General features: G+C 39.5%; 1 protein-coding gene across 1 annotated transcript; it reads right to left on the bottom strand.

Moving 5' to 3' along the window:
- Positions 1-1,168: 1,168 nt before the first annotated feature.
- LOC121985772 (TPR repeat-containing thioredoxin TTL1-like) lies at positions 1,169-5,067 on the bottom strand. Its single transcript, XM_042539403.1, has 7 exons — positions 3,845-5,067; positions 2,890-3,085; positions 2,629-2,810; positions 2,218-2,551; positions 1,945-2,140; positions 1,749-1,855; positions 1,169-1,664 (listed from the first exon to the last, which is right to left on the bottom strand). Exons 1-7 carry the CDS (start codon positions 4,777-4,779, stop codon positions 1,512-1,514), a joined length of 2,103 nt encoding a protein of 700 aa, XP_042395337.1. The 5' UTR covers positions 4,780-5,067; the 3' UTR covers positions 1,169-1,511.
- Between the last annotated feature and the right edge of the window lie 9,172 nt (positions 5,068-14,239).

A 14,239-nucleotide genomic window follows, 5' to 3' on the forward strand; every position in this document is an offset into this window, starting at 1 on the left:
CCCCTCTGAAAGGGAGATAAATTATTAAGGACTTGCCCAACACTATGATCCTTTGTATAAGAGTCATATAATCCGTGATGCGTTTTACATACGTTACCTAGGCCCACCATGTTCGTGTCTAACGTTGTATTGTCACTCCATGAGATTGACCTATTTGTTCCTTCCTAGTGTTCTAGGAGTAGACAAATTTCACACTACAGCTTAACTTGTCTGAGTGCACTGCCAAACGTTAATTTCAACCAAAATGCTGGTGGATCATTTATTAGAGGAGCTGAGCTGCATATCACAGGTTGAATAAAATAGGTATTCCAAGAATTCCGTTGCAAAAAGAAAGGAAAGAATTTCAATTGCAAAATAATAAACCCTTTAAACCTCTTTACCACTATATGAATTTGCTAACTCGGATGGAAACTAGTGCCGTGCGACCACAGTGAGCAATACGGCAACCTAATTAACATTAATTAACACAACGAAATTTCTATCAATGTGGATTTACATTAACATCTTCACAGTCGCTAGATCGGGTTGAATTTACCTTCTTTTTCTTCTCTTTTTTAGATGGCACCTGCTGCAGCATAGTTAGTGAGTTTAGAATCATAAAATAGTAAAATGCCAATGCTTTACAAGGAAGCATCTCCACAACACATTGTGGACCAACTTCAAGACTCCAGTCTGACTTTTGCTGCCCTTGTTAGCTGTCAGAATATTTCCAACTTGTAATAGTCAAACACAAGTAGAAAAAAAAAGAGGCAAAAATGGTGATGAGTGCCCTACACAATCAATGCATCCAACAACAACTACAAGGATCGAGTCACCGCTTAGTAGCATTTATTGTGAAACCTAAATCTTCGAGCTAGGGGACCATTAGCACTAGGTTTTAATTTATGCTGAGATATGTGAGAAACTGTTGAAAGCCGTAGCCACGAAAATCACCAAGCAGTACACAGCACATCAGTATATCATTGCATTGTAGAACAAATTTCAGATAGTTCTGCGTTTTTTAGTAAACTGAAAAAGAGCATATCAAGAGCAAGTTGTAGATAGCATGCATTGTGGAAGGAGAAAGAATTCATAAAGTTGTTTTATTTCATAGAAGTGGTAGCACAACAATGCAACAAGGGAAAAAAAATCAATGAACCCCTTCCCCCTCCTCCCTTCTTTCCTTCCCGCCCCTCCCATCTTCAGCTTCCAATGTTCTATTCGTATGCTGTATATACATGCACTGAACAATTATCCACTTCACTACTCAAATGCAGGCACAGGTATGTAGGGAAAATAAAGGTGGACTGACAAGGAATGAGATTGGATATATTAATGGAGCAGAAAATGGTAAGAAAAAATGGGTCAAATGGACAAGAGGATGAAGCAAAGTAAAAGTAAAGGTGGAAAACTTGAGCTCTTTCTTTTTCGACTCAAGTTCACTCTCTGACACAAAACAGCTACTTTGTATCTCAGTTCCTAGATCAAGTTCTGTGAATTTTCCAGGATCTATCAAAATAGCTTCTGTCACCTTAAAGACTGTAGTGGCTCACCGATGACTCCAACATTTGTTGGCTAGGGCAAATTATCTCCTTGACTGTTCTTCCATTTTTGTAGATCTTGAATGTAGGGGCTATCCTAACATTCTCAGCCTTTGCAACAGCAGGACTACGGTTGATATCAACCTTTGATACAAGAAATCAATACAATCAGAAACCAAACTAGGAGAAAGTCAACAGAAGAAAGTGATGCAGGACCCAAGATATCACCTTGATAAAGTTTGTAGATGGATGACGGCTGCACATAGCATCAAGAAAAGAGGATAGTTGAGTGCATTGTGAATTTAAAGCTGTCATGAAGTAGGCAACTGAAGATCCTGAAATAATAAAACCAACTTAACAAAGGTCAACAATGCAAAGTAAACAATAGAACTAGTAATCAATAGAAGTGAAAATTGAAACTGACCCGGTAATGATACAGCTGCTTGGTATTGTTCCACACTAGTAACTTCCACACCAAACTTCAAGTTAGAGACATCCTCACCACGAGAAGTCTTTAGTGCAACCTGGGCATGGAATAAGGCTTCAGCGACATCAGTGTCCCCTGGAAGTTCTTTCCTCAGTGCTTCATAATCTCGTACAGCTTCAGCCCAGCGCTCAAGCTGATTATGAACAGAGAAAATTCTCAATCCTTCATAAGAGAATAATAATGCCAATGAAGCAAGATGATAGGTGATACCTTGGCATAGGAATCCGCTCGTCTGAGAAGAGCCTTAGTGTAGTTAGGTTGGAGTCTCAAAGCTTCGTTGCAATCCTCCACAGATTTAACCCACTGTCCAAGCTTCGAACGGCAAGCTGCTCTGTTGCATAGAAGTACTGGGTTTGAAGGACTGGACCTCAGTCCTTCCCCATAAGCTGTGCAGGCCTCTGCAAAATTTCCAGACTTAAAGAGCTCATTTCCCTGAGTCCGAGCTCTTGCTACTGATCTTATGTTGTTTAATGCTGTTGTCACTTCTACACTCCTAGCATCTATCTGCCTGGCCTTTTCAGCAGCTGTTACTGCATTCTCAAACCTACCATATCCATTTTAGTTTCATGACCCAAGAAATGATTTATGGTATGATATGAAACTTTGAAATAGTCAACTCACCTTCCCAATGCCATATCAACTTGCGCTTTAACAATGTAGAAATAGGAATGGGAAAGCATGCCAAAGACTTTGGTAGCTGAGACTACGTGGATTGAATCTTCAATTTTAGATCTCGTCAAGTTTGAGTCAGCCTCATCAAACTGATGAAGGTTGAGGAGAGCTTCTGCCCTCAACGCAACAAACTGAAACATAAATTCAGAAGTTGACGACATCAAATTTGCATTCAGAATGCAGGATAAATAAATAGTGTGAAGAATTTACCAGCAAAGAAGAGTCTGCTCCTGCAGCAATTGCAGTATCAGCTTCCCTTAATGCACTCTTCCAATCACCTATCCTCCTTGCAGCTTCACAGAACCCTAAGTTTCTCTCTAGTTCTTGCAACTTCTGCAACTCAACAGGATCGGGCGGATGTCCAGCCAAGAAAAGGTGTTTCCTTCCAACATCAACAAGCCCTAACCTGTAATACAAAATTCTTTAGAAAATGTCTCATATCTAGAACCAATTGTAATTTGAGAACCAGTCAAAGGTAACCATGTAGAAAGTGTGAACCAGAGTTTGGTGAAGTTATCATGGAGGATTGCAAAATGCGTGTACTATAGTTTCAAAAGGAATCTCAGTTTGATCACTGTGCTAACCAGGAAAGATATCTAAACCGACAATCCATGTGATGCATTGCAAAAGGTCAATCAAACATGATAAACAATGTCTATAAACGAGTAAGAAACACTGAAACTCTGGACCTCTGGTGAAGGAATATGCATCACAACAATTTGTACCACGTCGACACTCAAATCAGTTAAATCAAGCTCTACATAGAAGAAAAAAAAAAGAGAGAAAGAGGTAAACAAAACCCTAATCCCAACAGGATGACGAGATATAAAAAAAATACTCGCACTATCAGTGTCGTCAGTTTGAAGCTAACAAAAACATAAACTACAAAAGGAATCAACAGAAACCAATACCTTTTGGATAAAATGAACATAAAACAGAGGAGATCTACCAAACATAAGGATCATAAGTTTGGGCAGACCATCCCCAAACTCGAAAATCAACCACAAGGAAAATTGTATGCCAAGTGACTTAAAAAAAAAAAAAAAAATCAATTGAGTACTCAAACCTGACCTTCCAGATCATATTCTAAAATGTAGGAGAGCAAGGAGCACCACCGAACCAAGAACAAGTTAACTAGAACACTTCCATCGGTACAACTACTAACCGTATGTATATAGATGCTAGCCGATGCTGCGCCCGCACGTTTGTCGGATCCAATCGGACTGCCTCCTCGCATTCTCTTGCTGCTTCTCCTACCCTGCCGAGCCCCACAAGAGCCGCCGCACGATTGCTCCGGCATGCAGCATTTTTCGGGAACGTGGCAATCGCTTTATCATAAAGGGCAAGAGCATCTGCATACAGCCCCTTCTTGTAGAGTTCATTCCCGGCCCTTGTTAGTTCCTCGGTATCAATTCTGCCCATGTCTCTCTTTGGGTTCGAACCCTCCAATTTCTCTCTGCTACCAACTGCACCCCGGATTACGCTGCCATGGCCATAGTTGCCAGTACCCGACCCAAGCACATCGCTTCTTGGCGTCGTCCTCTGCATCATTCCGGTCTTCCCGATCTTCCCTGAGGGGCAGATGTTCCCCGCAGGAAGCACATTGGCGACGGGAGAGCTGGCCGTGCTACTACCGCCGCCGCCGCCGCCGCCGCCGCCGCCGCCGCTACTGCTACTGCTACTGCCACTGCCGCCGGAGTAGATCTGCGGCCCAGAACCCGATCGACGGTGGAAGGGACTTCTCACATTTCTTAATTCCATGGATATCGGGCTGGTCTCACCAGAGAGCTCGCCGGAGTGACTCGGCTTCCCGACGCCGGCCACAGCGGCGCCAGGATTTGAGACCAGGTGGGCAACGGAGGCATGCGTCAAGGTCTTCGCTGAAGCGGGTCCAGAGGAACTGGAGCAGCTGCTGCTCTGGGATGGGTTGCGAGGCCGGAGAGGGGAGACGGGGGACCCGAGGTCGGGGAAGTCAGGTTTGTTCTCCTCCACGTTGAGCGCGGACTTGAACCTTTCGACCACGGGTTGGATCCGCCCTGGAGACAACGAAACTGAACCGCATCCCTGCTCCGGCCGGTCCGTCTCGCCGGCGCGCGACATCTTAGCGGCCTCGTTTCGTCCGCTTCAGGTATCCCGTCCCACCTCCCGCTTCCTCTCCCTCGCCGGCAACTCTCACAGTCGCAATGCCTACAGAAGAGAAGAAACCACCACCAAACAGTACAACAATCTCTCAAGGAGACAGAAATGCGAGATCTCGAAATGGGAAAACCAGAATAGAATAGTTAGGGAGAATCCAGCGATCTCAACTAGAGATCAAAGAATGTGAGTAGCGTCAGATCGGACAACGCAAGAAGAATAAGGAGGAGGAGGAGGAGGAGGAGGAGGAGGAGCAGCAGCAGCATAAGAGAGGAAAGAAGGGGGAAAAAAAGAATTAGGGGAGCCGGAAGCCAATAAATAGAACCCATTGTTTTCTCTTCTCAGTTGAAGAGTAACGGGTCCTTCTCCCTGGCCGTGACGTGTCAAAAAATTAAAAACAATATTTCTGGCTCAATCGTTTATTATTTTAAATTGTATTTTTAGTCGGGTCCAAAAATCAATCTCCCACTTTCGATCTGTTTGTTGATCGCTGATTTCCATGACTAAAGTGCCTAACAAAATCGCAACTTTTAATTTCCTCGTGTGTGAATTTTAGGGTGCGAATGAGGGTGTTTAGGTAATTGAACGCGGGGTGGGAGGCAAAGGAAGGTGGCCATGTGCCGGGATCCATGTGCCAGCTGGCTCATTGAGATTTGAAGGGGCCCGAATCCCTCCGTCTTCCGCCAGCTAAGCACTTCACGGCTCCACTCACGGTGATTTGGATGGACAATTCTTTCACCGCTGATCAGACAGCAGCCCATGGGCCCTGATGGAGCGATTCGGTCGCTCCGTGTGAATTGTGGGTGGCATTGGTAGCGCATTGACCCAACTAAAAGGATAATATGAAGGAAAAAAAAACCCTAAGATGATTTAGTTTTGTCTTTAAATTAATGTCCGTTCTCGAGGAAGATGCAACTTAGGTTAGGTAATAGATTAAAAAGTGATGTCGTTCCCGGTCTCATGATCAAATATAGACAGAAAAATCACAAGAACATTTTAATTTAGCATAGAGTCTGAGATGTTACATATCTAACGAATCATTTTACATCTGTTGGATATTGATTCAGATCTATTAAAATAAATACGGATACAGATATTATCTGTGTGTCAATCCATAGAGTCAGATTGATGTTATTTCCTAAGATCGCACCCAGATGGCGACGGATGCACATACTGATTACACGATTCAATTCCAAAAGTACTAATCGGGAAGTGAAATGTGACTGAATTGGGCAATGTCCCAAATTAAGGCAGCGCTCGCGTTGTTCCCTTCGTCTTAGTTGTAACTCATACCGAAAATAACGAAATCTTCGTCGTGACCTCATCGTCGGAGCTGACGTCTCCTTGATCGATCACCGGCGAGCCGCTGCCGTCCGGCGCCAGCGAAATAGACGGAAAAAGCCTGGTTGCGCGCGAAAGGACCGGGACGACTCCTGCAGCCAGGCCCATGGTGAACCGGAATGGTCAGAAATCTCGGCTTCGATCAGAAGACGAACCACGACAAGGTTCAAAATGCACTCATCTGTCGATTTTCGTGGGCATCTCGGAATCCACGAAGGCACGAACCTTGAATTACAGACAATTCCCACACGCACTTCTTTTGTATTTTTCTACCGCGAGAATTAAAAACCCAAAAATTAGTAGTTACAATTAGAGTGACCAAACAAAATAGAAAACTATACCAAATTAGGACTTAATTACTCAAGCAAAAACTCCAATGAAGAACAGAATAGACACCAACATTGAAAACTCAAAAGCAGTTCCAATTTTGATCATAGGAATAGGTAAAATAATATCACCTTTTTTTTTTATTGATTACTCATTTGTTAGATTAGTTAACTGACTCGATTATTATCAGAGCAGTGCATGTGAACTTGCATGGGTGCCTGGGTGGCCGTGAAGGGACACGTGAAGCCAAGCTTGATGCGCAACAATGGAGGTAGTGAAGATGGTTATGATGACGACGGTGGTTGACGATTTTGCAGTGTGCTGTGTGGCTGCTAGCGTCTAGGGAGATGATTCCCATTCCAATGGTGTCAAAGGCAAGCCAGTCCATTCTTCTCTGCTGCCTGATTTTGTTTCCTACTACATGCCATATTCTTCCTGTCGAGAAAGACTATGACGTAGCTAGTTTTCAAAAGCTGAGTACCTATCATAATGTGGCCTGTGCAGAGGATCGATCTGCAACTGACGACGGTGCAGCAGAAATCAAGCCAACGAATGGATAAGCCTCGGTCCGATCGATTTGACAGCATCCCTCCATACATACACGAAATGATGAAACCATGTCCGCATGTGAGAGTTGTCATCACAGAATGATTGGTGGTGCAATCTCTGATGATGTGAGATTAAAGATGAGTTTGGATTTCACAAGTTTTGTTCACATAGGAAATGCAGCCTTGTGCATGCATCTGTACATAGCAAAGGCAGTCAGCTAATTTTGACTTCACGAATACCAAAAACTAACTAATTTCATAAACATTATTTTCAAAAAGAAATAGTTAACAAGGAAGCCAATCTCAATCACAAATTATGCACAGATAGCCATGCCCTAATTTACAAATACTGGTGAACAAAAAACAAGAGCTCATGAAAAAGCACAAAATTTGAATTTTAGAGTGTTTGGGAGCTTTATATTATTACGATATAAGCTTTAAGAACGACCTCAGTAGCTAGCCTAACACATTCCGATGTGAGATTAAATCAGGGTGTACTGCAGGTAAGGACAGGCCTCTGTGGACTGTCTTCAGACAAGCCATCAAGCCCTTGGCTAATGTTCAATCTTGTTAGTTTTTATATGATAGAATTAATAAGGACAATAAATACATAATTGTTGTATCTTTTAGCATGTATTTCTTAAGGTAGGATTATTAGCTCCATATTCAAATGGGGGAAAAAAACATGCAAAAGTTGTTGCTCCATTCTTAAACCTTGATTCAAGGTTCAATGTTCTCGATGCAGTAGACGCAGCTGAAAGAAACACCATCGTCCAACATACGTTATTGTTTCAGAGGGATTGTGTCAAAGAAGTAAACTAGCTTTTCTAAGCCAATAGTTCTAGATTTTGAATAGAACTAAAAGAAGTTGTGCGTAAGCTCTAGTTGATCATTTTAAGAAGTAGATTTTGTTGCGAACTTCAAAATGTTTCAGATCAATACTTTCACCGGCTCTGCCAATGTTTATAAATCTTCTAATACTGCATGTCTTTATGTGCTTTTCTTTTTGATGCTGCATAGAGAAATGAAATCATGTTTGCTTTAACAAAAAAAGGTAGATCCGTTATCTTAGCGGTCCCCTTAGTGCCGGCCTCATGGATATGGAGGGAGGTTTATGTAGGTACACAGGCCATAGGCGCATGGCGGGGTAAACCCCAAGTCGTCAGTTCCTGAGAATCGACCCCTGACCATTATACCAGAGATATCATGCGTCCACCGTTTGCGCTACGCCCTGGGGGCATCATGTTTGCTTTAACACAATCAGGAACAAGTTGGTGGATGGCAAATAAGGTAGATATATAATTTTAGTTTGCTTGTGTACAAATTCTAAATGATTTATGTATAAAATTTAAATCACTATTTCTGAATTGAATGCTAAATACTAGTACAATTTAGTCATTTAAATAAAATTGTAGGCTCTATCAAAATTATATTATAGATATTAAATTTAAATGTAATCTAACTTTATTTAAAAAATTGATAAACTCAGTTATTCTTATTGACTAGTCCTGGGATGACCGATCTGATTCTACAGAGGTTTTCCACTTGCCACTAGGGTAAATCAAGAATTGCGTGCGGTGGGCAACTTAGAAGCTCAGCATCTTTTGGATACGCATCCTGTTTTGAAGAAAAATTTCTACAAATATATCATAGCTGAGGATCGAACTGTGAGTATCTGGGTGATAATCTGTATATCCTACCACGGTACCATAACCCTAGAGACAATCTAAATTTATTTAAATGTAGATCCGCTATATTAACGATCCCTCTAGTGTCGGCCCCATGGTTATGGAAGGAGGTACATGTAAGTACACAGGCGTCGAATATGATAGGATAAACTCCAGGTCATCAATATCTGAGAATCGACTCTTGACTATTACGTCATGTCAGATCTAAATTTATTTAAAGCTGATATAGTAAGTTGTAAAAGCTTTCTTGAAGGGGGTATAAAAAATCTTTTTATATCATAAGAAAGTCTTCACAATCAAAAGGAGCTGCAGCATGCTGCTCCTTCAGGACTAAGCACCCCAAATAAGCCACGACAACTAAAAGGAGAACTGAAATTCACTAGAGCAATCCAACGCGATTGCAGAAGCCAAAGTCTGCTCATCAATCAACAGTACACTCTCAAGGCTCATCCAAGCTAGTCCTTAGCAAAAGCCGAACATAAGCTATATAATACATACTTTGGATAAGCTTAGTAAGTGCCCTTGTTGAGGGAATGGATGGGCAGACTCGTAGCCCAAAAAGTTTTGGCACAACAGCGTGTGCAGTAAAATTTGCTTCCCATGCATCCTTATATTGTCCCTTTTTATGGCCATTTCATTAATTTAGAAAAGATTGCACTTCTTTCACTGTCCAATAAATTTTCATTCTTCAGCCCATCAAACTTCAGTTGCTACCCAAAATATGATCACCACTTTCTCCTTTGCTTTTTCGGACATTTTGTTGAGATCATGCCACAGCAATAGCGATGAACCGCAAAGAAGAAATCAAAGAAAGAAGAAACACTAGAGAGAAGATAAAAGGTTACCGTGATTCGATGAGCCTATCCTATAAAATGGCCAAGAAATCTCTAGTAAAAATTTCTCTTTAACTTTAATGGTTACAATGATCCTATTTAATTATACAACCCTATCTAGAACTATCAGATAGATCGATCCTGACGGATCGGACCGACCCGTAGTGGATTTGATCGACCCGTGGCAGATCGGACCTACTCTAGAGGATTTGACTGACCCGTGGAGGATCGAACCGACCCATGGCGGATCGGACAGACCCGTGGCGAGTCTGCCATTTAGCGGGGTTGGCCGACACGTCATCTTAGTAGGTTGGAAAATCTTTAACCCTATCCAAGGTGGGCTATGGGTTAGACGGACTTTTATATATATATATATATATATATATATGGATTACATGGGTCAAATCTATGAGCCCATTGATTTTTTTTATTTTAGTTTTAAGTTTTGGAGAGTTTTTTTCTCAACTCGTGGGTCAATCTAAGCTTGTCGTGGACCGGCGGGTCGACCCACGCGGATCGTGGAAATTCTGAACCCATCTTTAAATAGCTTGATAAAATTTCAACACAATCCATTTAAATTATTTGACGGGGCGAGCCAACTTGATAGATCCAACCTAAATAATTGATGACTCTAGCCTTAACTCCTACATGGTATTTTGGACCTAAATTACCATGTATAGACGTGATTACCAAAAATTCTGCAACTCCTCGACTTAACCCGGTGCCTCTAGCACGGGTCACGACCAGATCGTGATCTTGGCCATGCCCATGACATGGGGTGTGCTCGAGCCAGCAGTGCCTCTAGAACGAGGTACAAATAGGTCGTGCCCCTCTCCAACAGATCCGATCATGGTCGTGTCACATGATCGTGACCGTCGACACACTCTGGTCGTGCTTGGCGCCACAACCGTGTTTCTTTACGCTCGTCAAAGGCTCAAAGCTGCCACACCCTGCCAGTGCTTCCTAGCATGGTCGTGCTCGACTTCAACTGTATATGAGCCAACTCCAACAATTTCCACCAATGCGAATATCCACCCTTTCAGAGAAACATAAGCATTTAAGAAGACCTCAACCTGGAATGCCAAGTTTGAGTACACCTCTTCTAGCAACTAGAGAAATAGATCAAGTTCAAGCAATACTTGAATTTTTCTATGGTAATTGGCTTTGTTAACATATCTGCAACATTGTTAGAAGTGTGAATATTCTCAAGTATAATTTCCTTGAAAGAAATCAACTCTCAAATTTTGTGAAATCACACATTAATGTGCTTGGTTATCACATAATACACTTAATTCTTCACTAAGTAGATAGCACTCTGGCTATTACAATACAACTTGACTCCACCTTATTAAATATTTAGTTCTCTTACTAACCCCATAAGTCATAAAGTTTCTCTGACTTCAGCTACTGTCATGTACTCTAACTTAGTGGTATACAATACAACTATGATAAAAGTGGCTATGATATCAACTACTAGAATTTAAATCATGTTTTGTACTAAATATACATGTTAACTGAATGTGGAAAAAAGATTGAGTGTTACCTCCAACCATTGATATTTGAATAATGCAGTGAACATCACTTTTGTTGCTTAATACTTTAGAGATTTATAAACACTTCAAACCTCTTCTTAGATGGTGTTATTATTCTTGAAAAGTGTGTATGTAGAAACCCTAAAGGCCACTATTTATAGTAAACTCATTACCACCATTGAGTCAACCCTTAAGATTGTGGTAAATCATGACCTGATAATCATGCACTTAATAAAAGATATGATATGCATATTAAGCTAAAATATTGATTAATTATGTACATTTAAATCTTACAATATATGACCACTTAATTAAGATAAAAGATTGTTCATGAATAAAATCTTAACAAATATGTGGTACTTAATTAGGTAAGATTTGTAAGCAAAATAAAATCTTTCCAACATTCTCCCACTTGGCATATATGTATCTCATCATTTACTAAATGAGTGAACAAGATACATGAATCATGGCGATATGTTCTCTAAACGCGAGTATTACCTTTTATGTATTACAATGAATCATGTTTCTCAACCAATATATCTTAATGAAAAAACTTTATGTTTATTTGAGGTTGAACTTTAGTGATATTTCTCAAATTAATGAATATGTATACGAATATGAGAAAATATCATAATTGAGTTTATTGTAACCAAATTGTTCTAACAACAAAAATTACATAAGAGAACCAAGTCTCATTCTCTCTACATGATCCCTAAATTTCAACGGTAGTGCACCTTTAGTCAAAGGATCAGCAATCATCAATTCAATGATAATGTGCTCGATAACCACTATCTTATCTCTAACACGTTCTTTTATGATTAGATACTTAATGTCGATATACTTAGTTCGACTCCCACTTTTATTATTCTTAGCCACAAAGACAACAACTGAATTGTTAAAATATATCCTCAATGGTCTAGAAATAAAATCTACAATTCTAAGCCCCTAAATGAAACTCTTCATCCAAACAACACGTAAGGTCACCTTAAAACAAAATACGAACTCAACCTCTATAGTGGAACTGACAGTCAATGTCCGCTTTGCACTTCTACAAGACACAACTCCACTAGCTAGCATAAAAATATATCTTGAAGTCGATTTTTATGAATCAATGCAGCTGGCTTAGTCTGAATCAGAACAGTCGATCACTTTTAAATTTTTAGCTCACCTCAAAACAATCATGTAGTCTTTAGTCCCTTGAAGGTATCTCATCACCTTCTTTGTATCTTTTCAATGGTATATACCTGGATTACTCTGATATCTTTCCAAAATACTAACAACAAATGCAATATTAGGTTTAGTGCAGACCTGAGCATATATCAAGCTTCTGACAATAGAAGTATAAGTAATGTTTTTCATTTGTTCCCTTTCAAAGTCATTTTTCTAACATTGATCCATATTGAAATTTGTTACCCTTTATAATGGGAGCTATATTTGGTGAACAATTTTTCATCTAAAATCTCTCTAAAACTTTGCCGATATAGGTTTCTTGAGACAAACCTAAGATTCTTTGAAATCTATCTTTGTGTATCTTAATGCCAATGATATAAGATACATCACTCATATCTTTTATGTCAAAGTTCTTAGAGAGGAATTGTTTTACCATATATAGAAAACTCTTATCATTAGTTGCAAGTAAAATATCATCTATATAGAGAATAAGGAAATAAATCTTACTGACTTTCTGGTATATACATTGATCCATGACATTCTTCAAGAAACCAAATGAGAGATGATATGATGAAATTTCAAATACCATTGACGAGAAGTTTATTTCAATCTATATATGGATTTCTTGAGCTTGCATACCAAGTTTCACCATTACTAGAGGAAAATCCTTTTGGTTGTTTTATATAAACCTCTTCCTCTAGATCTCCATTAAGAAACATTATTTTCACATCCATTTGTTGTAACTCTAAGTCAAAATGTGCAACTAATGTCACAATAATGTGAAAGAATTCTTTCTTAGAGTCAGGAGAAAACATCTCTTTGTAGTCGATTCTTTTCCTTTGAGTGAATCCTTTAGCCACGAGTATTGCTTATATCTCTCAATGTTGTCCAATGAGTCCTTTATTTTGAAACCCATTTATATCCTATGGTTTTTGCACCATCAGTTAACTTAACAAGATCCCAGACTCCATTTGATGTCATAGAATTCAATTCTAGGCATCATACCAAAATTTTGATTCACTATAATTCATGGCTTATGAAAATGTTTTAAGGTCATTTTGACTCTAACATTAAAATCTGATTCTTGCATAAACACAACATAGTCACTAGGTATTGCTGATTTCCTTATTCTATTAGATCTTCTTAAGTTATCCTCTTGAGGAACTTTTTGTTAAATTGGTTGAACAATTTCTTGTTGTTCTTTATTATCAATTTGTTCAACTAGATTTTTATCAACATTTAGTCAAATCTCCTCAATTTGTTATCTAACACCATTTGTGTTTGAGGGGTGTAAATGACATCCATAACTTAAACAAGGTGGTTCATCATTAATGTGATGCTTCTCAGAAGCTGTCTTGAAAAAAATCACTCCCATTAGTCAAGTCATTCTCAAGACATTTTGCATTTCTTGATTCCACAATTCTAGTGTTGTGAGATGGACAGTAAAATATATATCCTTTGGACTTTTGGACATATCCAATAAAATACCCACTTATATTCCTTGGGTCATGTTTCTTTTCTTGTTGGTTATAAATTCTTACTTTAGACAGATATCCCTAAATGCGTATATATTGCAAACTCAATTTCCAACCTTTCCACAACTCAAATAGCATCTTTAAAACAATCTTGGTTTAAACTCGATTTAATTTGTTCACTGTTGTTTTAAGAGCTTCAATTCATAAGGATTTAGGAAGTTTGGTGTTGTTGTGCATACTTCTAACCATGTTCATTAAATTTTGGTTTCTTCTTTCAGCCATAGTCTGGTGAAGTAGGCATGGTGTATTAGACAACAATTCTATTTTCTTGAAGAAACTTCACAAATGGACCAAATGCTTCTCCACTCTCAGTGTATCTACCATAGTATTCTCCACCTCTATCCGTTCTCACAACCTTAATTTTTCTTCACACTATTTTTCTATCTCAGCCTTAAATATCATAAAGGCACTTAATACTTCATTTTTATTATGAAGCGGGTAGATATACAT

Source organism: Zingiber officinale, chromosome 5B (assembly GCF_018446385.1).
Source record: "Zingiber officinale cultivar Zhangliang chromosome 5B, Zo_v1.1, whole genome shotgun sequence".
In the NCBI taxonomy this organism is placed as follows: Eukaryota; Viridiplantae; Streptophyta; class Magnoliopsida; order Zingiberales; family Zingiberaceae; genus Zingiber; species Zingiber officinale.

What these genes read in the sequence shown, in the direction of transcription:
- LOC121985772 (XM_042539403.1), bottom strand. Translation starts at nt 4,779, where the DNA reads ATGTCGCGCGCCGGCGAGACGGACCGGCCGGAGCAGGGATGCGGTTCA. An exon ending in GAGCGGATTCCTATGCCAAG is followed by an intron (nt 2,141 to 2,217) that starts GTATCACCTATC and finishes GTTCATAATCAG; the next exon opens with CTTGAGCGCTGGGCTGAAGC. An exon ending in AGCAGCTGTATCATTACCGG is followed by an intron (nt 1,856 to 1,944) that starts GTCAGTTTCAAT and finishes TTATTATTTCAG; the next exon opens with GATCTTCAGTTGCCTACTTC.